At 38.7% G+C, this 24,877-nt stretch overlaps 1 protein-coding gene across 2 annotated transcripts in view; it reads left to right on the forward strand.

The window, feature by feature from the left end:
* The window catches only part of Cog5 (component of oligomeric golgi complex 5), a 303,977-nt gene that overhangs the window by 16,501 nt on the left and 262,599 nt on the right, over positions 1-24,877 (forward strand). For both annotated transcript variants that reach the window (XM_021179459.3, XM_021179458.3), the window contains exons 4-6: positions 881-935; positions 1,431-1,500; positions 15,618-15,738. In XM_021179459.3, the coding sequence (XP_021035118.1) occupies positions 892-935; positions 1,431-1,500; positions 15,618-15,738 (235 nt within the window). In that variant the 5' untranslated portion in view covers positions 881-891. The remainder of the gene's footprint in view (positions 1-880; positions 936-1,430; positions 1,501-15,617; positions 15,739-24,877) is intronic.

Here is a 24,877-nt window from a genome sequence, read left to right on the forward strand (position 1 = left end):
GATTGTGACCTGGCAGGCTTAGGATATTGCAGAAGTCACTTTTGACACATTTGACAGGCAAGAATTTAGGGCAGGAAGTTGTATATGTCTGTACACACATATACTATATATGTCTGTATATGTCTGTACACACATATACTCAGATGTAAAGAAGATCCTCTTCACTCCTCTTTGTATATGTGTGTGTAAGTTAAGTCAGTTTTCATGGAGAAGGTAGCATTCAAACATTGGGACCGAATGAAGCCCTTGGAAGGATGTAGGTGAAAAGAAGGTGACTGAAGCTGAAGGCTTGAGAGATACATCAACACAGCTGAGCTACTAGAGGGTCAGTGGGAATCTGCACTCCATGGCCTTGAGAACACAAGCTGTGGACTGTAGCTTTAATACAGGAGTGAAGAGGTACTATGGAAGGATTCTGAGCAAGAATCCAGGATGAACTTTTAAATATCACTTAAAGATTTAAAAAAAATAATTGTAGTACGTATGTATAACGTTAGTTTGCCATACAGTTTAAAATTTAAGCAAGTGTCAAGAGTGTGATTGGGCAGTGCCTAGGTGTGTTTCCAGTCTTGTGCAGACCTCAGCACTGGCTAGTTCTAAAGCTTCTTCACCACGCAAAGTAGCAGTCTGTAAGCAGTAAGGAGTCATACCTGCATTCCTGCCAGGCTTCTGTCAGGGCCCGGGGTCAGATTGGAGGGCGGAGGCTAGTTGTCGGCTTTTGTGACTGAAAATAGAAGTTACAGTGATTGTTTGCATCACGATGATGAGAGGAAAACATTAAGATGGTATTTATGTAAATGTTCGTGTTTGATTTTTCTCTTTTGGCCCAGTGTGAATCTTGTAAGTGTGTAAAGCCTATATGAGTTGTTATTTTTCCTAGGTGTTCTTCAGATGATGCAGGCGAGAATTGGAGCTTTACAGGGAGCTGTTGATAGGTACTGTTTTTGACTTTATAAATATATGAAATAAAACTATGTCTAACCATTGTATGTATGTGTATATATATATATATATATGTACATATGTTATTAGGTTACTTATTTATTTGTGCTTGAATGTGGTATTTATGTGTGCATGTAACATCTGGAGTATATATGTGTCTGGGTATGCATGTAGAGGTCAAAGGTAGTTATCAGGGATCCTGTATCACTCTCTACCTTATTCCCTCGAGAAAAAGAGAGACTCTCATTGAACTTGGAGTGAGGATGCTGGCCAGCAAGCCCTATTGATCCTCCTGCCTCCCCCTATATAGCATGGGGTTACAGGTTTAAGCATAGCCATGCCCAACTTTTTACATAGATGCTGAGGTCTGAATTTACATCTTCATAATTATTCAGCAAACATTCTTAGACACTGAGCCACCTCTCCAGTCTCTCATTGATGTTTTGAAAATGATTTTATTCTCACTCTTTTTCCTTTTTTGGCCTTAGGATGAAATCAAAGATTGTTGAACCATACAATAAAATAGTAGCCCGTACTGCACAGCTGGCAAGACTTCAGGTAGGTTCTCACATCTGCTTCTCCCCCACAGTTCCTCCCTGCAACCTCTTTTTCCCCCACCCCCCTCCACTCTACTTTCTTTGTCTTCAGAAAAGGGCAGGGCTCCTCTGGATGTCAGTCAGCCTTGATATCCCAAGTTGCATAAGACTAGGCACTTGCTCTCTCGTTAAGGCTGGACAAGGTAACCAAGTAGGAGGAAAGGATCCCAAAGGCAGGCGAGAGAGTCAGAGACAACCGCTGCTTCCACTGTTAGGAGTCCCACAAGAAGACCAAGCTGCACAACTGTTAGATAAGTGTAGAGAGCCTAGGTCAGTATCATGTAGGCTCCCTGGTTGGTGGTTCATTCTCTGTGAGCCTCTGTGAGCCCAGGTTTGTTGATTCTGTGGGTTTTCTTATGGTATCCTTGACTCCTATGGCTCCTACAATCATTCCTCCCCCTCTTCCACAGGATTCCCCAAGGTCCTCCTAGTGTTTGACTGTGGGTCTTTGTATCTGTTTGCAACAGTTGCTGGATGAAGTCTCTCTGATGACAATTAGTCTAGACACCAGTCTATGAGTATAGCCGAATATCATTAGGAATTAATCATTGACTCTCTCTTTTTTTTTTCCAGTCATGATTGCTTCTATCCTAGGTTTCTGGGCTATCCAACCTTTGTGCCCTTGCCTTCCAAGTAGTGTTAGGGGTGGGCTCCTTCTCATGGCATGGGTCTCAAGATGGACCAGTTGGCCAGTTCCTCATGTTCTGTGCCACATTTACACAGCACATCTTATAGGCAGGACAAATTGTAGGTCAGAGGTTTTGTGGCTAGATTGGTGTTCCAATCCTTCCATTGGAAGTGTTGCCTAGTTATAGGAGATGGTCAGTTCAGGCTCCATATCCCCCCATTGCTAGGAGTCTTAGTTAGGGTCATCCTCATAGATTTCTGGGAGTTTCAATTGCCCTAGGTTTCTAGCTTGTCCCCAAAATGTCCCCTCTCCTGATTCTAGATGTCCCTCCCAGTACTCTCTCCCTCCTTCCTTCCTTCACCTGATCCCTCTTGTTCCCATTCCCATCCTCCAATCCAGACCCCTCCACCCCCAGCCACCTGAGATGTCTATTCTATTTCCCTTTCACAGGGACATTCGTGCATCCCTCCTTGAGCTCTCCTTGTTAGTTAGCTTCTCTGCCTCTGGACTGTAGCATGATTATCCTTTATTTTAAGACTAATAATTAAGTGGGTACATATCAAGTTTCTCTTTCTGGGTTTAGATTACCTCACTCAGAATAATCTTTTCTAACTCCATCCACTTGCCTGCCAATTTCATGATGTCATTTTTTGTTTACAGCTAAGTTATTAGTTCAATGTGTAAATGTTCCACTTTTTTTTTTTTTTATCCATTCTTCAGGTGAGGGACATTTAGGTTGTTTCCGATTTCTGGCTATTACAAATAAAGCTGCTATGAACATAGTTGAGAAGTGTCCTTGTGGTAGTATGGAGTGTGCTTTGAGTATATGCCCGAGAGTAGTATAGCTGAGTCTTAAGCTAAGTCGATTCCCAGTTTTTGAGGGAACTGCCATATTGGTTTTCAAAGTGGCTATACAAGTTTGCACTCCCACCAGCAAAGGAGGAGTGTTCCCCCTGTTCCACATCCTCACCAGCACAAGCTGCCACTTGTGGTTTTGATCTTAGCCATTCTGATAGGTCTAAGATGGAATCTCAGAGTTTTTTTATTTGTATTGCTCTGGTTGATAGCTAAGGACATTGAACATTTCTTTAAGTGTTTGTCAGCCAGTTGAGACTCTTCTAGTGGTAATTCTCTGCTTAGATCTGTACCCCATTCTTTGTTTTTTTGTTTTGCTATCTAGTTTCTTGGGTTCTTTATATATTTTGGATATTAGTCCTCAGTCAGTTGTGGAATTGGTAAAAATACTTTCCATTCCAAAGGCTGGCACCTTGTTTAATTAACAGTGTCCTTTGCCTTACAGCAGCTTTTTGGTTTCATGAGGTCCCACTTATTAATCGTTGATCTTAGTGACTGAGCTATTGGTGTTCTGTTCAGGAAGCTGTCTCCTGTACCTATGGGTTCAGGCTATTCCCCACTTTCTCCTGTGAGGTTCAGTGTATCTGGCTGTATGTTGAGATCTTTGATCCACTTGGACTTGAGTTTGTGCAGGGTGGTAAATATGGATGTATTTGCATTCTTCTGCATGCAGACATCCACTTGGAACTGCAGCATTTGTTCAAGGTGTTTTTTTTTTTTTTTTGCTATTGTATTATTTTGGCTTCTTTGTGAAAAAGCAAGTGTCCTAGGCATGTGGCTTTACTTCAGGGGCTTCATTCGATTCTCTTGATCCACCTGTCTCTTCATATATGAGTACCATGCAGTTTTTCTTACTAGTGCTCTATAGTACAGCTTGAAATTAGGGATGGTGATACCTCTGGATGTTTGTTTATTGTACACTCTTGTTTCACCTATCCTGGGCCTTTTTGTTTTATTTATGAAGTTGAGTATTTTTCTTTCAAGGTCTGTAAAAATTGTGTTGGAATTTTGATTGGACCTGTGTTAAATCTGTAGATTGCTTTTGGTAAAATAGCCATTTTTGCTATGTTAATCCTACTGACACATGAACACGGGAAATCTTTCCATCTTCTAATATCTTCTCTGAATTCCTTAAAGACTTGAAGTTCATGTCATATAGGTCTTTCACTGCTTGGTTACACCAAGATATTTTATATTATTTGTTGCTATTGTGAAGGGTGTTGTTTTCCTGATTTTTTTCTCAGCTTGTTTATCATTGTATATAGGAGGGGTATTGATTTTTTTTTTTTTTTTTTTAGTTTGTATCTAGTCATGTTGCTGATGTTTCTCAGCTGTAGGAGTTCCCTGGTAGATTTTTGGGGGTTGTTTATATATAATATCATATCATCTGTGAATAGTGATACTTTGACTTCTTCCTTTTCCAGTTTGTATCCCTTTGATCTCCTTTAGTTATCTTATTGCTCTTGCTAGAACTTCAAGTACTATATTGAAGAGGTGCAGAGAGTGGACAGCCTTGTCTTATCCCCGATTTTACTGGAATTGCTTTAAGTTGCTCCCCATTTAATTTGATGATGGCTATTGGCTTGTTGTTTCTTGCCTTTATTAAACATAGGTATATCCCTTGTATCCCTGATCTAAGAGTTTTATCATGAAGGGGTGCTGGGTTTTTGTCAGACTTTTTCAGCATCTAATGGGATGACCATGTGGTTTTTTCCTTTCAGTCTGTAGATGTGTTAGATTGCATGGTCAGATACTTATATATTGAACCATCTCTGCATCTGTGGGATGAAGCCTACTTGATTGTGTTGGGCTATCTTTTTGATGTGTTTTTGGATTCAGTTTGCAAGTGTTTTTTTTTTTTTTTCTTTTTAACTGAGTATTTTTGCATCAGCGTTCATGAGGGAAATTTGTAATTTTCTTGGTTGAGTCTTTGGGTATTAGGGTGACTCTGGCCTCATAAAATGAATTTGGCAATGCCCCTTTTGTTTCTAATTTGTGGAATAATTTAAGGATTATTAGTATTAATTCTTCTTTGAGAGTCTGGTAGAATTCTGTGCTAACACCATGCAGCCCTGGTCTTTAATTGGTTGGGAGACTTTAATGACTGCTTTCCTTAGGAGTTATAGGTCTATTTAATTTTTTTATCTGATTTTTAGTTAACTTTGGTAAGTGGTACCTATTAAGAAAAATGCCCATTTCTTTTAGATTCTCCAATTTTAGGGAATAGAGGTTTTTGAAGTGTGACCTAATGATCCTTTGGATCTCTCAGTGTCTGTTGTTATTGTCCCCCTTTTCATTTCTGATGTTACTAATTTGGACATTCTCCTTCCTGTCTTTTAGTTAGTTTGTCTAAGGAGTTGTCTAATTTTTTTTTTCTTAAAGAATCAAATCTTTGTTTCATAAATTATTTGTAATGTTCTCTTTGTTTCTAATTTATTGATTTCATTCCTGAGGTTGATTATTTCCTCTTGTCTACTCCTCTTGGCTGTGTTTGCTTCTTTTTGTTCACAATATTCTTTTTCTTTTCTTTTGTCAGTTTGTCAGAACTGACAGATTTAAGTAGAGTTCTCATTTTCTATTGCAAGAGGCAATTTGCCTAGTTTCTTTACTATGTCCTACTTTACTATGAATAAGGTCCTTGGGGTTCCAACTGGGACCTGTGTGGGGACCGTTTTACCCCCAGGTGTTTAGACATTCTGCATTAGGGGGTTAGCTGCGCTCAGCAGCTGCTTCAGTGGCTTCTGAAGAATCCACTCCTTTTCATCCGAAGTGTCAATAGATCAATACACCCATGACTTCCTGTTAAGATGGAGACAGACACGAAGCTCACATGAAAGAATTCATCCTTGAATCTGAAGGAGACGCTCACACATCCAGAAGGTTCCCTTTTGGACCCAGGATTAAGCACAAACCACACCCAAACACATGTCTTCACAGAGAGATCCTTTTTTAAGTGGGGAAGAAAAGTTAAAGAGGCTGCTTTCTGACTCAGGTAGAAAAATGGCAACAAATGACCTTGTATGTGTAATTTTTAAGAAGAGGAAAAGGGGAGGTTTGTGTTAAAGTCGGTTAGAATGCAGTGGTATATTTGCCCCAGCTGAACAGAGGACAAGGGACTAAGAGATAAGAGAGGAGATAGAGGACAAGGGAGAAGGGGCAGGGGTATCTGTCCTGGAGGGACAAAGGACTGCCTCTTATGGAAGAGACAGGTGTAGCACATAGGGAAATGGCAGTTTATAAAGGTACAAGGGGAAATCCCACATTATGATGAGGTGTTTAATTTTAATTGGGCATGTTAATTAGGTAAGCCAAAGGGGACATTTGATTGCTATACTTCAGTACTTTGATAGCTGGACCTTGGCAGTCAGGCTCAGGAGGAGGAAATGGCCAAATAAGGGAATACACCTTGGCAGCTAGCTTTGGGAATATAATCTAACAGTTTTTAGCAAGGTAGATGGAATGAGGGAGAAAGGCAAGGCCAGCCAGAGCCATTCTTGAAATGTTTGAACTGTTCAGAACCCCTTCAGATTATATCCCTCCATTATGGATTTATAAGAATCCACCAAAACTGTCCTTAAATTGGACCATGCCTGTCGCTGTAAAGGGGAATATATCCTGATATTGTCTGTATGTCCACACAGTGTGTCCTGTAATGAGAACACATTTCCTTGATTGAGTTTGATTGACTCTTTCCTGACCTCAGGCTCTTGGACTGAGTATCCAGTGAGACTGGCTAGATGGCTGGTCTGGAGGGCAGACAGGAAAGGTACTTCCTTCATGTGGGAATAGTCAGGAGAGGGAAGGAGGGGAGGGAAAGAGTCTGGAGATTGCAAATGGGAGTTGGTGAGGAGTTAGTGGGTGGTCCCATTGGCTTTCATATCTTTGTAGTAGGTATGGCAGAGGTACAGGAAGTTTACTGCCAAGGTATTGATTGGAGATAGGAGTTACTCAGTACATCTGGCAGTATGCTGGTAGAAGCAGTTTCTCAGTTTCCAATCTGGATGTAAAAGCCTGGACATAGGGTATTTTCCTCTACTCTCCCTCTGTTTAGAGAACAGATTGACCTGGAGAATTAGACCTACTCTTCAGTGTTCTTGGCCTCTTAGTATGCATTGAGGCTGGGCAGTAGTGCAAAGGAAAATCAGCTTTCTTCCTAAGACTCTATAAATTGTCCCCGGTTAGCAATTGGTCGCCCAAGTATAAAGTTCTTTGTAAAATTGGGAATATTTCCCTTAGCATGAGGAACAGTAAAGGATGTGTCTAACGGCTGGAAAAAGAAGAAATAAACACAGTTCAGAGTATGGACACAGTCCACACAGATAAAATACTGGGTGCCCAAGAGAGTGATGGTTGGATGGTACAGGTAGCTCTAGATCACCATGAGGAAGGAAGGAAAGTGGTAGAGATGCTTGAAAAGCCTACACAGCAAACCATGCCTCTGTAAGGCCTGTGCTAAGGAAGTTTGTCTTAGAAATGCATTGCCTTTTAGATTGTTCTGTGTCCTGGGGGCTCTTCCAGGGCTTAGCCTTTTAGTCATTGTTATTCTGTTTACTATGTTTACATTTCAAACACTGGGGAAGCTGGTGTTCTTGTTTAACCTGTTTCTTGCTTGAGTTCCAAGTTAGTTAAAGCATATGTGGGATAGGAAAGCAAGAAGGAAGTAGCTAGGAAGGATTTTTTGCCTTGAAAATAAAATTCCTATGATTATATCACCAATTAGAAGAAAGTATCTTTTTATACCGTTCTCTCCTGCCCCCACTTCCATTTCAGTCTCTTCCCAGAAAGCCTTTTCTTTCCTAAAGTAGAGGGTTCTGGCTTCATTTATATACATGAATACATCAGTTGAATTTAATTAGCACCCCTAGGATTATCTTTATCTTAATTCATTTTAGTAATATTGTTTTCTTATGAATTGCTTTAGTTTTTTTCAGAAAAACGTTTGAAGAGCTTATAACCTTTTACATTGAACATTTAAATCTTAAAGAGTCAATCAAAATTTAAGGTTTAAATCTTTCAACATATGTATATATGTTTGTTTGTTTGTTTGTTTTTTCCCAAGACAGGGTAGCCCTGGCTGTCCTGGAACTCACTCTGTAGACCAGGGGCTGGCCTCCAACTCAGAAATCTGCTTGCCTTTGCCTCCCAAGTGCTGGGATTAAAGGCGTGCGCCATCACTGCCCGGCCTATTTATATGTTTTTAAAACTACCTGTATGTTTTAAAATATATAATAGGGTTTGTTGATACAATTCATATATCTGTCATAAATTTTAAAAATAATTTTGAGTTACTTATTTCAGTTTTTAAAAATTTAAAATCTTACATGGTTTAGCTATTAAATCTTGTTTTTAATTTTAAAAGTATATAAGAAAAAGTTTTTACTTGGTTTTACTTGATATCAAATTATTTTATTTACTTTTTTTTTTTTTTTTTTTGAGGTACAGTCTCATAGAGCCCAAGTTGACCTGAGACTTACTAAGTAGCTGAGTGTGCTTCTAACCCCTCCAGCCTCCAGTTCTCACTCACTGCCGTGTTTGGTTTTATGCATTGCTGGGGATTGAGCCCCTGGCCTTGTGCATTCTCAGCAAGCTGTCTACCAATGGTGCTTTAGTTCTATTTTATCTTCATTTGCTATAGAGTATAACTTCACCTTACTGGCTTTATAACTATCCTCTGAGCAAGTGAATGTATCATGAAGGGAAGGAGAAAGTAATAGAATAGAAATGTCAAGCTAGTAAATGATCTGATAACATATAAAATGATTAGGATAGGAGGCCACAAAACACCCATGATGTAAGAGAATTGGTGCTAGTTTGAAGCTTATTTTTTGGTTGTTGTTTATTTTTTGAGTTATAATTTAAGTACAACATTTCTTCCTTCTGTTTCCTTTCTCCAAGCATCCCATATACACCTGTCTGTTTACCTTCAAATTAATAGCCTCTTTTTTCATTGTTATTGCATACATTTATATATTCATATGTATGTATATATACAGACATACACACACACACACACACACACACACACGCACACATATTCCTAAATATCACCTGTTGTGTCCATATAATGTCACTTATGTATGTGTTTGACCATTTGGCACTGGACAGTCAGTTGGTATGCTCTTCTCTGGGGAAGAGCACCTCTCCCTTAGATCAACTCCTATTTTGTTCTCCTTTAAACTACAACAACCAACCAACCAAACAAACCAATAGACAAAAAAACGAGCTTGCCTCCCAGGGATATATACTAAAATAAGACTGGGCATAAACTCTCATATTACAACCAGGTGTGCCAACTCAGGAAAAAAAGGGTCCTAAGCTCAGGTAAGAGAGTCAGAGACATCCCCATCCCTTTATTGGGAGTCCCACAAGAACACTAAGTACATTACCATAAGGTGTATGTAAGAAGACCTAGTTAAGGGCTGGAGAGATGGCTCAGAGGTTAAGAGCATTGACTGCTCTTCCAAAGGTCCTGAGTTCAATTCTCAGCAACCACATGGTGGCTCACAACCATCTGTAATGAGATATGACGCCCTCTTCTGGAGTGTCTGAAGACAACTATGTACCCATACATTAAAAAAAAAAAAAAAAATAAGACCTAGTTAAGACCCATTCGGGGTCCATGATTGTCATTTAAGTCTCTGTGATCCCTGCCCAGATGAGTCTGTGGGCCTGTTCTCAAGGAGTCCTCCATCTTCTGGCTCCTACAATCCTTCCTCTTCCTCTTCTGCTGGGTGGTTGCCTTTGGATCTAGTGTTTGGCTGTGGATCTCTACATCTACTATCAGTTGCTAGATGACACTTTTGATGACAATTGTGCATGGATCTATAGCAGAATATCATTAGGAATCGTTTCATTGACTTCCTTGCCTGATTACAGAAGAAGTTCAAGCTCTGTACCCTCCATTACGAGGAGACTTTGCTAGGGCCATTTCTGTGGATTCCAGGGGGGGTCCATTGCACTACTATGTTTTACATCACTCACTCTGCCTACTTGCAATTCTAGTCATCTTTCCCAGTACTATCTCCCTCTCCCTCCTGCTCCCCCTGCCTGATTCCATCTCCACTGTCAAAGTCTGTTCTATTTCTTCTTCCAGGACGATCCATGTAGACCCCTGACCTCTTGTTACTTCGTCTCTCTGAGTCTGTAGGTTGTCCTTTACTTAACAGCTATTCCCTCTTGTTCTTTCTGGGTCTGTGCTACCTCACGCAGGATTTTTGTTTCTTTGTTTGTTTGCTTGTTTTTTTTTGTTTTGTTTTTTTTTTGTTTGTTTGTTTTTTATTTATGGGTGCACTGTAGCTGTCTTCAGACACACCAGAAGAGGTCACCAAGTCCCATTAAAAATGGTTGTGAGCCACCATGTGGTTGATGGGAAGTTAACTCAGGACCTGAAAGAGCAGTCAGTGCTCTTAACCACTGAGTCATCTCTCCAGGCCCAGCTTATTATTATTATTATTATTTTGTTTTTGTTTTTGTTTTTTGAGACAGGGTTTCTCTGTATAGCCCTGGCTGTCCTGGAACTCCCCTGTAGACCAGGCTGGCCTCGAACTCAGAAATCCACCTGCCTCTGCCTCTCAAGTGCTGGGATTAAAGGCGTGTTCTGCCACCAGTGGTACAGGATGATTTTGTTCTAGTTCCATCCATTTGCCTGCAAATTTCATCATGCCATTGTTTTTTTAACAGCAGAGTAATACTTCATTGTGTAGATGTACCACATTTTCTTTATCCATCCTTAAGTTGAAGGACATCTAAGTTGTTTCCAGTTTCTGGCTATTATGAATAAAGCTGTTAAGAACTTGGTTGGGCAAGTGTTTTTCTGGTAGAATGGAGCATTTTTTGGGTATATGTCCAAAAGTAGTATAGCTGGGTCTTGAGCTTGATTCCCAAATTTCTGAGGAACTGCCATATTGATTTTCAATGTAGCTGTACAAGTTTGCATTCCCAACAGCAATGGAGGAGGGCTCCCCTGCTCCCTATTCTTCCCAGCATGAGCTGTCTCTTGTGTTATTGATCTTAGTTATTCTGACAGGTGTAAGATGGAATCTCAAAGTAGTTTTGATTTGCATTTCCCTGATGGTTAAGGATGTCGAATATTTTTTTTAAATGTTTCTCAGCCATTTGAGTTTCCTCTTTGGAGAATTATCTGCTTATACAGGTACCTCATTTTTAAAATGGGAGTATTCGTTCTTTTCATATCTAGTTTCTTGATGGTTAGTTTGTAAAGACTTGTAATAAGCATAGAATTAAGTTTAAAAAGGGCTATAAGGTATAGGAAATAAAAACTATATGGTTTGTCAAAGAAATAGAATTTAACTGTGAGAGATGTGATGAGAGTATATGTAAAATTTAGGCACATTTAGTAGTCGCTCTTTATATGGTATGAATGATGCAAATGATTTTGTTAATTAAGAACTACTTTTTGTGTGTGTATGCAACCAAACAAATGAATTAGTTTATGTTATTCTAATGTACTATTTCCTGTGTCCTTAAGAGCCATAGCATTCTATGTCTAAGATACAAGGTAGGTTAAACACTATGTACTTTTGGCCCTGAATTGAATTGCAAAGTATCAGTCTGAAGTTGAGATATTTTAACTTAATTTTAAAATACCATAAGCCTTATGTATGTACATTTTGTATGCATGTATATGCAGTTTTAATCTGAGAATGTTTTATTTGTATTCTAGAATGAATCAAATGAATATTTTAGTTCTGACATTTGCTGCCATGTCTCTGGAAACAGTTCAGCAATGAGCAAGCCTCGTTCCAGAGTGACCATGACATTCTGCTGCTGCGTAAAAGAGACAAAGGGCTCTTTGAGAAAACCTTGATTTTAGGTTGGAAGAAGGGAATAAATAGAATATATAAAATGATCTTGAAACATTTACACCAGACGCCATAGCTGCCAGGTCTGACAAAGGAGCTTCAGAGTCAATTCAGAAATATTCTTGGGGACCAGTTCGTTCACTTCAGCTCAAAGTTAAAGATGACGAGTGGAAAGTCTCCTGGGTTGAGGCAGAGTGATGATGCAGTTGCTCACTCTCAGAGGTTTTAACTAGCCAAATTGTTCCATTTGGGCATCAATAAGGCTTAAAGCTAGAGTGAATCTAGAGCCTCTCCTGATGGTCAATCACATGTTTTCATAATGGAAAAAGTAACCCCACAAAATTAACAACGCCCCTCTCCACTGGCTTCATTAGTGGATGTTAAGAAACCCTGCCTTTTTAGAATTCTATTTCTTTTTGTAGGGGAGGGAGAGATTGATTTATTTCAGTAACAAATCCATGGATAAAAAAGATAACCAAGTTTATTGATTGATGTTGGTCGTGGGTGCTGCAGTAGAAAGAGAAACTCACTAAGATGCTAAGCCTTCAGTTTTCTGAAGGAGCAGATGGGTACAGCCTCTTAGGCAGGACTGATACCCCAGCTAACTCACTCCAGTTACTGTATTCAAACACCATACAAGGTTAATTGGGGATGGGAAAGGTTCCAGCTACCTAAGTTATCTTGTCCTTTGCTGCTCATCAGAGCAGACACCCACACCAATCTCAGACCCTTTTGACCATGGCTAGCTATAATCAAAATTAAGAACTCCAGGTTTGCCAGGAGTGTCATAGGACCAAAATTAGTGCAGCTGCATGCTCTCATGTAGGGCCAAGTACAGACCTTCCAGAGAGAGAGAGAGAGAGAGGCCTTCTTCAAGGTTTAAACAGTCTCATAACATTTCTAAGCCTCTACTGATTGACCCAAAGATAGCAAAGGGTTTGCTAAAACATTTCACTCAAAGCCAGACACAAAGGCTTTACTATCCCCATAACCATAAAAGAGACTAATAATTCCTGTCAGGTGGAGAGGACAGAGATGAATAGTTACGCAGCAGTGTGTGTGATAGCTGATGTTCTGTTTTTTCTGTGTGGTGGTTCTAAGTGCATTTGGCTACAAGTCTGTGAGTGTGGCTTACAATGGCTTATGATTAGTGAAAGTCTAAAATACAAGGATAGGAAGGTGACTTTAGGGAGGGATGTATGTTGGGAAATGGTGAGAAATAGTGGCTTTGAAGTTAGCTAGGACTTGTTGAATGAGGATTTCTATTAATGCTGTTGGAGAACTAACTAATCTCTAAGTGCACAGGCACCAAAGCTTATTTTTTAAAAGGGGCAGGTATTGAAAATTATTTTTAAGAAGATAAATGTCTGATGTAGATTTTATTGAGAGACCATTGTGCAAGTTTGTATGTGATATGAATTGTCTTGAGGCAGACCTTGCAGGAATGGAGCTTGTTATGTAGTAGGCAGTGAGTAAGATTATTAAGAATAAAGCATTTGAATGGAACTTGAGACTTATGTGTGAAGGCATTCCCCGCACAGGGCAGGACTGAGTAATGTTTGATGGATAGGTTTAGGTGATTTACAGTAATGCTTGATATTTCTCCCTGTGAATGTGCCAAGCATTTAACTGTTATTTTCCCTATCCCCTGGAGTGTCTAAGAATGGTTGTGAAAGATACTAGATGCCACACTGTTCATCAAAACATGCCAGTTCTGCCAGGCTCTGTGGTACAATCCTAGGTAGAAGGAATTTCTTCCTGGATCCTAGCGCTTAAAAGGTAGAGTGTGTTACATAGTATGCCTCTGGTCAGGTAGGACTGCTACCATCCCTAAAGCTAATAAATACATTTTAAAAAAGGCAAAACAATTTTGTTAATTGAGGGACTGGTCACTGTGGCTGTTTTCGTTGTTTTTTTTTTTTTTTTTTTTTAGATTTATTTATTTATTATATGTAAGTACACTGTAGCTGTCTTCAGACACTCCAGAAGAGGGCGCCAGATCTCGTTGCGGATGGTTGTGAGCCACCATGTGGTTGCTGGGATTTGAACTCTGGACCTTCGGAAGAGCAGTCAGGTGCTCTTACCCACTGAGCCATCTCACCAGCCCGTTTTCGTTGTTTAGTTGAGAGCACAGAGTGGCTTTTTATGTTTTGAATGTTATATTTTGCTTTTGTTATATATTTAGAAAATAACATTTAAATAAAAGATGGAGATTTCAGCCGGCTGTTATGGTGCATGCCTTAATCCCAGCACTCAAGAAGCAGAAGATAGGTAGATTTCTTTGAGTTTAAGGCCAACCTGGTCTACCTAGCAAGTATCAGGCCAAACAGAGCTACATAGTGAGATCTTGTCACCAATGAATTAATTAAGCAAATAATGATAGATATGTCCTAACATTTAATTTCTAGATGAAAATTCTTATTATGTAGTTACTGTGAGAAGCAGTTAAGCAAACGTGTTTACTATTTGAGTGCCTCTATATATGTTTCCTGTGTGTGTGCTAGTGTGTGAGTGTGGCAGGGGTGGCTGTAGTATGTTTTATATTTACCTATAAAAGACTGTTAAACCTGGATGATTCGTGATGTTGTTTTCTTGGAGCTTTTAATTTTTCACGTGTATATGGGCAGATATTTGCACATGTATGTATGTGCATATGAGGCTAGGGGTGTCGGGTGCCTTTCTCAGTCCCTTTCTGCCATAGTTCTTGAGATAGGATCTTACTGTTCTTGGAGCTCAACCCTAGGAGTCCTTCTGACTCCACTTAACTCCCACACTACTGGTACCCAGATTTTTATGAATTGATGGCGATAGGGGGATCCAGACTCAGGCCTTCGGGTTGTGCTCCAAGCATTTAACTGTTATTTTCCCTAGCCCCTGGAGTGTTTCCTTGTTAGTGAACTGTTTAGGGTTTTCCTTAGTAAAAAGCCCTTGTTTTTCATGTAGTCTTGGGTCTACTCAAAGATGGTAGTGACGAGCAGCATCGATCAATAGATCATCTCTGCTTTGTTGTCACTGTGGAGGTCGACATCAACCTCAGTCTGGTTTTTTCCTTTACTCTCCTCAAGGCAACGGCTACATCCAGTTTCTGCGCTAGAGCATGCACATACATTGGAAGTTTTTTTTTTTTTTTTTTTTTTTACAAACTTCAGTTACATTTGGAAAGAAAAAGAACTAGGAGGTGACATAAAAGTGATTTTTTATTTTTGTTAAACTATTTTTTTAATAATTTATCGATAAAATCCATTAAGAAAATTCAAGCAGATAAACATAATTTATCCTTTAAGGACTAGTAAAATTGAGAGTTTTAAAGACTATTCTCCTAGACATTCAGGAAAAAGAAACTAGAATGGAGGCGTAGTAGGGAAGCCAAGCACAGCCAAGTCATCGTCTGGGGATGCCAACAAGCAGACCTGATGCGTGGGCATCACCCCACAGATCTCAGCTGAGTGCACAGAAGTATGGTCTTAGCATTGGAACTTTTTGAACCTTTGCTTTTGACAATAGCTAGCCATTGGTTTATTTAGAGCAGGGTTGAAAGAATCTTTGGCCTCATAGTATCTCAATCTCAAATTTACTCCATTTGGAATAACTTGAGGTTTGTTGTAAAGGTTAAATGTGAAATTGTGGATGTTCTTTTTAGTAGATATGTAGTTATTTGGTGATATCCATTGGGAAACAGAAAGGCTGAACAAGTCTTTTCACATCTAGAAAGAATGGAAAGCTTCACAGTGAAACTTCATAGAGTACTTTCTTAATACTGTGTTACTTGAATAGGTTGCCTGTGATTTGCTTCGGAGAATAATTCGCATCTTGTATCTCAGTAAGAGGCTCCAGGGACAACTGCAAGGAGGGAGTAGAGAGATAACAAAAGCTGCTCAGAGTCTCAATGAACTTGGTAAGTCCTTTTACGATTAAAAATTGGTAGAAGTTTGACAGTTTAACCAGTTGATTTGCTGACATTTGTTACCATGATCAACAAGTACTATTAAAAATGTTTAAAATGGCTGTTTATAACATTGTAATAAGCAATGTCTTTCTTCAGAAAGGTTGAGTAAAATTAGACTCTTTGAAAATGCTGTTTACTTTAGAAATGATCATACAGTAAAATTGGCTTTTTTGATGAACAGGTGTGTATATATTTTAATAAACATTTGAGTAGCTGTGATCATGTCATGATACAAAACACGTTGACCAGTCTTGAAAACATGCCTATCATCACTTGATGAATGGGACTACCCCTTTCTGCTAACCTGGCAGCCACCAGAATTTTTCTATCGTTATAGTTTTGACGAGTAATAAAGACACATAAGTGGAGTCATAAAGTCCAGAACCTTTTGAGGCTGGCTTCTCATCTCCAGCGTTAAATACTTTTGAGATTTATTCAAGTTGTTGGGTATGTTAGAATACACTCTGTGCTGTCATGGGGATTGTCTTTTGAGTCACTCATTGAAGGAGAATTTGAGTTCTTTCTAGCTTTTGATGATTATGAATAATAGAGTGGCTGTGAACATTTGTGTATAGGTTTTGTTGTGATTTCTTTGGATGCCGCAGACCCTCTGGGCCCCTTTGTCTGTGGAACAGGTCTCTAGTTGCGGGTGGGCAAAGCATCGGATGAATTGACAGACAGATGCACACAGGAGAGGTTGTGTAGAATCTGAATGTAATTTGTCAAATCCAGCATCAGACTTTTTATGCAGAAGACAATATGGAAGTTGGGTGACACACCAGCAAGGTACAAAGAGGTTACTGGAATCTTACATAAAACAGAGGAATGCAAACACAGAAGGTCTAATGGGAACCACCTGGGATAGAATTCATTGTTAACAACTGGGATCAACAAAGGCTCCACCTAAGATTCACTTAATCTTAGAAACCAGGGTCAAGGGCTTCGTGCCCTTGCCATAGTTCCTATTTTAGTCTATTGTATTGTCCACCTTTCCTTTAGGTCATTGTAAATACTTGTGTATGGGTGTAACGCCGCTATAGTTCTAAGTATATATTCTGGTTTCTCCTTTGGTCTGAAACTTCCTTCTTCCTTAGTGATGGTAAATTCCTGTGTAAGGGAGTGACTTAGCTTTTATTCAAAGTGATAGTGTAGTACCAGAGGCTATTCTGAATGTCAGTGAATAGCAACATTTTTACTGAATTTCAAGCCCATGGTCTTGCTCAAGGATGTTCTAGGACTGTTGGAACACTGGCAGAAGGCTTTAGCTATGTCAGAATTCAATCTTAAAAGGCACTTATAATAGGATAATACTAAAAGAGAGCACGTGGATCCATACACTAGACTAACACGGGAATGGACAATTAATGTATGTGTTAGAGAGAATGCCAGACTCCAGGAGCGAGTTTCTGTGAAACTCTTTTGCTTCGTGAGTAGCTTTCAAGCCTCTCGGCTTGTCAAACTGACTCGACCGGAGAGCATGGCATTTGGAGGAGCTATCCGAAGAAAGGCTGCTTATTAGGTGATAAATCCCATGTTGATGTGATGTCTAGATGTCTTTGTTCATTTGTTTCTTGGATATTTAAAATAGGTCCTTGAAATTCAAGAGTTTAGAGTTCATGATTTTGCTGGCTAACAAGCTTCAAGTTCCACAATTTTTCAGGGGAAAGATGAATAGCTAGTGAGTACACAGAGAAAAGGCCAACACCTGGGTTCTGATGAGCCTTTGTGGGTTTCTTGTTGTCATTGGGTACCCAGTAATTTTTAAGAAGTGAAAACTTTTGGCGATATTTAATCTTTTATAGATTCAGGTCTTTGATTATGTATATCTTAAATATCAACAGTTTGCTTACTCTTGATTGAGTGGTTATGACAAAGTAACTCGAGAAAACTGTGTTTGACATGTACTTTCTGAGTTTTTCTGGTTTTGGTATTTCAGTTGCAAAATCTTGGTCTAATGCAGTGGTTCTCAACCTGTGAGTCGTGATCCCTTTGGGGTCACGTATCAGAAATTTACATTACAATTCATCAAAGTAGCAAAACTACAGTTATGAAGTCATAAGGAAATAATTTTATGGTTGGAGGGTTGCCACAACATGAGGAACTGTATGAAAGGAAGGTTGAGAATCACTGCTCTAATGTTTATACTATATTTTTACTGATCAGAGAAATATCTTCCCAAATCATGCTTTAACTTGTGTGATGCTTAAATATAGACATCGGTTAGACTCATCTTGGCAATATGCTATTATTTTGCTGGAATATACTATATCAAAAGTTAATATTTTTAAACAGTGAGTGATATTTGAATTTTTATTTATTTTTATTTTTGTTTTTCAAGACAGGGTTTCTCTGTGTAGCCCTGGCTGTCCTGAACTCACTCTGTAGACCAGGCTGGCCTCCAACTCAGAAATCTACCTGCCTCTGCCCCTCAAGTGCTGGGATTAAAGCTGAGTGCTTTTTTTTTAAAAGGTTCATTTTTTTTTTTCATTTTAAAATTTTAAAATTTATTCTTATGTGTATCACTTGCTTGATTTTTATGTGGACTCGTGTTATATACATATATATGTATATATGTGTGTATATATAGATACATACACACATATATATATATATACACATACACACATGTATGTAATGATAATAATCAAAGAAATAGGAGTTATCAATTTGAGAATTGGGGGAGCATGGTAGGAGAGGGAGGTAAGGGTAAATGGGAGGGCTTGGAGGGAGGAAAGAAAGGGACAATGATGCAATTCTATTTCAATTTAAAACATTAAAACATTTAAAAATAGCTCACTGTATATATGTGTAATGCATTTAAATCATTAATTTATCATTTGTGCTGTTTTTCTTTCACATATTTTTTCTTACAACTTTTGATCATATCCTTTCCCCTCCTTCTAGGTCCTTCCCACTTACTTCCCCACTTACGAAGTTCATATTTTCCTCTCTCAAAAAATGAAAATTAAAACAAAAAGGAAAAAACCAGAGAGAAAACAAAGTACTAAAATGAAACAAAAATAAAATAACCATGGCATCTGTTTGGTGTTTACCAGCTACTCCTGGCCCTGGGCTCTGGCTCTGCTCTGGAGTGACACTCCATTGGAGAATCTGTTTGTTCTTCCTCCAGTAGGCATCAAGTGAAAGTGTGCTTGTTCAGGGGAAGTGTTGAGTCCACTTCACTTCTCAGGTCTGGGACTTTTGTCTGGTTTGAACATACACAGGACTTTTCACAGTCTCTGTGAGTTCATGTGTGCATCAGTCCTGTCCTTAAAGTCTTCCACCACCACTTTATTTACAAAATAAACAACACTATCTCTGTCTCTATGTAATATCAGGTAGTGCTGCATGTCAGCAGAGTAAGAGACTAGAGACTTCAGAGGGGTAAGTGATGTTTTAGAAAAGTCAGGGGACGGAGAAGATTTTATGCACTGTGTAGACTTAACAGCAGACTAGATCTGTACACAGAACATTTCTCATTTATTTGCCTCTTTGTATTACGTAACATAACAAGATTTCCTTCAGTAGACAGCAGCTGTGAGACCAGGGTAGCCTACAGACCACATGGCTAGTGTGCTCTCAACAGCTCTCATACTGTACCTTTTTATTGGTCAGTGGAAGCCATAGTTTCCTGGGAAGCATTATTATAAACTTGTTTTTGTCTATCATGTTCTCATTTTTTCTAAATTATTGTTTGTTGCTTTTTTCCCTTTCTTTGAAAATAGATTTTTTTACTTTATATCATGTATCCTGATATGTAAGGTTTCCCTCTCCTCCTCCCAGTCCTTCCCCAACACCCATCCTATCTAGACTCTCATCCTTGCATTTATCATTAAAAACAAACAGGATTCTGACGCATAATGATAAAATAAAATAAGATGAAAAGAAAACTAACACATTGAAATAGGAAAAAGGAAAAAAAAAAAAAAAGAGTCCAAGAAAAGGCACAAGAAAAAAGCATGGCTGCAGAGATCCACTTGTTCACACATTCAGGACTGGAAGCCATAATATATTCACAAAGTGCCTGCAGGGTAAAGAGAGAAAAATATCTAGACAAAATTAAGAAGATAAAAAAAAAGATAAAATTTATAAAAAGAAAGGGAAAGTCCTGACATGACATTATGAGACAAAGACTTACAAAGATGCCATTGGTTTCCTTATCTCTAGGCCATCTACTGCTGGGCCGCAGTCTATCCTTAAGAGCAGTTTGTCTCCCCTTGGAGAAAACTTTACATTTGCAAATTTTTATCAATTGGAGATAGCTTCTGGCTTAGGGATGTGGTCATGTGTCTACTTCTTTTAGCTCTAGGATTGTATCTGGTATAGACAGACACATGCAGGGCAGGCCATGAATCTCTCTGAGTTCTTGTGTGCTTTGATTCTGTTGGCTTGGCTTTGTTTTCTTGGTGTCTTCTGTTCCTTATGGCTCTTACACTCTTGGCTTTTGTGCAGAGTTTCCGAGCCCTGCCTGCAGAGATTTACTGGAGACGTTCTATCTAGGGCCGAGTGTTCCAAGGTATCTCAGTCTCCATTATGTCAGGCTGCGACTCTCTGTATTTGTTCCCAGTCAGCTGTAGGGGGAAGCTTCCCAGATGGTGGCTGAGGAAGGCACTGATCAGTTTTCCTGGCTGGAGTGGCGAGTGTTGTTTTCATAGTGTGTTCTTACATAGCTTTGTAAAAATTCTAGTGTCAGCTATTAGCTTTGTTAGATGATTCTCAATTTTTGTGCAGCAAAATTTATCTGTAGTAGTCACTAAACACAGATAAAAATTATTTCAAGGATTAGTATATGCATTTGTCTTAGTTTTCTATTGCTGTGATGAAAAACACGAACAAAAGCAAGTTGGGGAGGAAATGGTTGATTCTGTTTACTCTTTCACGTTATAGTCATCAGTGGAGGAAGTCAGGACAGGAATCCAAGCTGGGCAGGAACCGGGAGGCAGAAGCTGATGCAGAGGCCATGTGCTGCTTACTGGGTTGTTTCATATGACCTGCTCAGCCTTCATTGTTATAAAACCATGGACTCCTCTCCATTGATCACTAATTGAGAAAATGCCTTAGAGATGGAGCTCATGGATGCATTTCTGCAACTGAGGCTCCTTCCTTCCTCTCTGATGACTCTAACTTGTGTCGAGTTGACACACAAAACTAGTCCACTGTTTTCCATTCATTTCACAGTACAATAGTACTTCTATGTTTTATTCATATGACTGACTAATAACGCTTTGGAAGCTGCATCATTATCATCCTTTACTGGAACACTTATACTTGAAATTAAGTTATTTAGTAACAGGGTCTTCAAACTAGTAATTAGGGAAAATTTTCATTTCTTGCTTCTTCGTGGCATTTCCTCACTTCTGTTTGGATGCTGAAGCTATTACTCAATTTCTTTCCATTCTAGGTTGTATCATATGCTAGATGTTCTGTTATATATAAATATAAGATTATGTTTTAACAAATATTGTTATTAAAAAACTTATTAAAATATGTCTTGAGTGTATAGATGCAGTACCCATAACTATGGGTTATTTGCTTTTTGTTCCTTTTAAATGGCATCAGCTTGTTAATGAAGTGCAACCTTGAGTCTCTGTAATATTGTTCAGGTTCAGCCTTTAATCTCTGTAATATTGTACATGTGGTTAGGAACAGCCCTGAGACCCTATGCTGTTGTGTAGGTGGGTAGGTTCAGCCCTGAGTCCCTATCATATGGTGTAGGTGGGGTAGGTAGGCGCAGCCCTGCATCTGTAGTATTGTACAAGTGTGTAGATGTGTTGCTCTTATAGCTTTTATGCTCCGTTACTTTGTGAGAAGAAAATACAATATGAAACTTTTTTTTTTTTTAAATCACTCTTGAGTTTGTTAAGGTGAAATTAGCTTAGGTTTAAGTTAGAAGGCTTCAATTTCAATTTATGATTTTATTTACAGAATTTGGCATGTTAGTGTTAGATGAAAAACAGGTATGACCTTTTGAGAGACGTGTTTAGTAAAATAGGACCTGGATTTATTCATTGATTTTAATTTATGTGATAGGAACTTCAGATAGTTTTTGATGAATAGAAGGTGTTCTGTTATATATAAATATAAGATTATGTTTTTATGCTCACAGCTGGGATTTATGATCACAGCTGAATAGAGTTTGGGAATAACGATCCAGATTTTTTTTCTATTTTGATTATGGTAAAATAAACACAAATTCATTTTCGCTTTCGAAAATAATTCCTGAAAATTATACCCAGCAAAGTCATTTACTAGAACCTGTGTTTTAAATGACTGAACTAAAAACAACAGCCAAAAGGCAAAAAATAAAACAAAAAACCCAAACAAAACACATCCCAAATTCAAGTTAGTTATCCACACATACATCTTGTAGCTAATTTATTTTAGGGCATTCATCAAAAAGGTGTGATGCTCTGAATGAAATGGTCTAGAGTTTTGTCTGTCACTTATTTTACAGAAGTTAAGGTATTATAAAAACAGTTATAGGTAATACTGGAAATTGCTATGTCTAAATTTTACGGTTTATTTCTTTGTTAACTTTTTAGGTTTATCCAGATCTATTTCTTGAGAAAAATGGCTGAAATTATCAGATCTATTCCTGACAATCTGCTCATGTGTGTTCTAGGAGAGAACATTATTAAATAGGATCTTTATTTTCATGTATGGTGTGGAATCTTTCATTTCAAACCTGTTAACAAAGTGTATGAATCTACACTAAATAGTGAAACATTTTATTGACTGACTTTTGCTAAGTGTCTTAGTTAGGGTTTTACTGCTGTGAACAGACACCATGACCAAGGCAAGTCTTATAAAAACAACATTTACTTGGGGCTGGCTTATAGGTTCAGAGGTTCAGTCCATTATCATCAAGGTGGGAACATGGCAGTATCCAGGCAGGCATGGCACAGGCAGAGCTGAGAGTTCTATGTCTTCATCCAAAGGCTGCTAGTGGAAGACTGACTTCCAGGAAACTAGGGTGAGGATCTTAAGCCCACACCCACAGTGACACACCTACTCCAACCAGGTCACACCTATTCCAACAAGGCCACACCTCCAAATGGTGCCACTCCCTGGCCCAAGAATATACAAACCATCACACTAAGCTTTGTGGAAATTTGGTTGTTGTTATGGTACCCCTGGGAGGTAGGGTCTTTATGAGATAATTGGGCCATTATAAGGATTAAGACATTTTCTAGGGAGTTGGGTTAGTGTGTTGCCTTGTTTTGAACACATCCGCTTGGGTTTCTGTGTTTCTCTCTTCAGTTCAAGTAGCTAGATATTGATGCTTGCTTCATGGACTTTCTAGTATTTAGAGTCATAAACCAAAACAAGTTTTCACGTTATGTAATGTCAGAGGTCCCTTCTGAAAGTCATTTACTTGCTCATGTGTGGATTTATTCGGTTGTCTTCTGTTTCCTTGAAATAAATGTCTGTGTTTTTGCTAGTATTGTTCTGCTTAATTACCTTAGCTTTGTAGTGTTGAGGTCAGATAGCATGTTTTTATCTAGATTACCACTTACCTGCAGGGAACTGTGCCTGGTCAGTTTGCTGGGCCATTAGAGAAACCAAGCTAAGTTCATTTGTATTTATCAGTTTCTCATATGCACTTCCAGTCTGGAAACTAAGCAGGGTTAATCTGAGTTACTTGGAGAATAATTTTTATAGGTTAAGAATGCCGGCTTTGGGGCTGGTGAGATGGCTCAGTGGGTAAGAGCACCTGACTGCTCTTCCGAAGGTCCGGAGTTCAAATCCCAGCAACCACATGGTGGCTCACAACCATCCGTAACGAGATCTGACTCCCTCTTCTGGAGTGTCTGAAGACAGCTACAGTGTACTTACATATAATCAATAAATAAATCTTAAAAAAAAAAAAAAAAAAGAATGCCGGCTTTGGGAGCTGGAGAGATGGCTCAGCAGTTAAGAGCACTGACTGCTCTTCCAGAGGTCCTGAGTTCAATTCCCAGCAACCACATGGTGGCTCACAGCCATCTGTAATGGGATCCAATGCCCTCTTCATACACATACATATACATTAAATAAATAGATAGATAAATATAAAAAATCAATAATGTGAGTTGGAGTACACACATAAGTAAAAATAATAAATTAAAAAAAAAGAATGCTGGCTTTGTCTTTGAAATGCAACTATAAGTAATGTTAAATGGAAATGGCACATATGTAATCTTTCTATTCCCAAATAATGATTGACTATAATAAGAATGTTTTATATTAGTTAAAGATAGGACAGTAAAGGTACCTGGTCATTCTATTTGTACTTAACTTTGGGAATCCACAACTACTAAACATTATTTTATTTTGAAAAGATAGTCTTTGAAATTTTTGCCTAAAGACTGAAATCAATTTCATGTGGTCATTTTTTTTCAAGTTAATAATTTTTCTGAGACACTTAGAAGAGCTGTAAAGATGTTGTGTTCATTGAAAGTTATTTTTCCCTTTGACAAAATCAGTGTGAAGATTCCTACAATCTTAAGTCGATTAGTATGAAGCTAGAGCACTCTCGTTCTGTGTAGTTTACTTTTGTCCTGTGACCATTTGAGTAAATTTCCTCTTATTTCTGTTACATGCAGTTGCTCTGTTCCCCAGGCCTTATTCAAGTTGGAGATCATTCAGTATGACTTGAATGCTGTGGGGACATTGTTCTAGCATTCAGATTGTGGGGCTCTAAAGTAGTGAAGCAAAGGGAGAAGGGTCTGAGTTAGTGCTGTTTTGCATGAAGACATTTACTCAGCCTCCATTAAAGATAGACTAGTATTCTGCCCTTAGCAAATATTCAGAATTTTCTGGGAAATACTTACATAAATGACTTTACTGAGAGCAATGCTATGCTACAGTTGCTGCACAGCTAAATTGGATGCTTTTGATCTTAATGTGCCAGTGTGGTGTATTAATCCATTGCATGGTACTTTAACACTATTGGTGCTTGGATAAGTTATAAAGAACAGAAATTTATTATCTTATCATTCTGGAGGCTGATAAGTTCAGTATGGAAACAGTGTGTTCTCATGAGTTCCTTCTTTATGTATCTCCCTGAGGCAGAAGGGGCAGGGCTAAGGGGAAATCTGCTCTCACA

This window comes from Mus caroli, unplaced genomic scaffold (assembly GCF_978045245.1).
Source record: "Mus caroli unplaced genomic scaffold, Mus_caroli_1 scaffold_14, whole genome shotgun sequence".
NCBI lineage: Eukaryota > Metazoa > Chordata > Mammalia > Rodentia > Muridae > Mus > Mus caroli.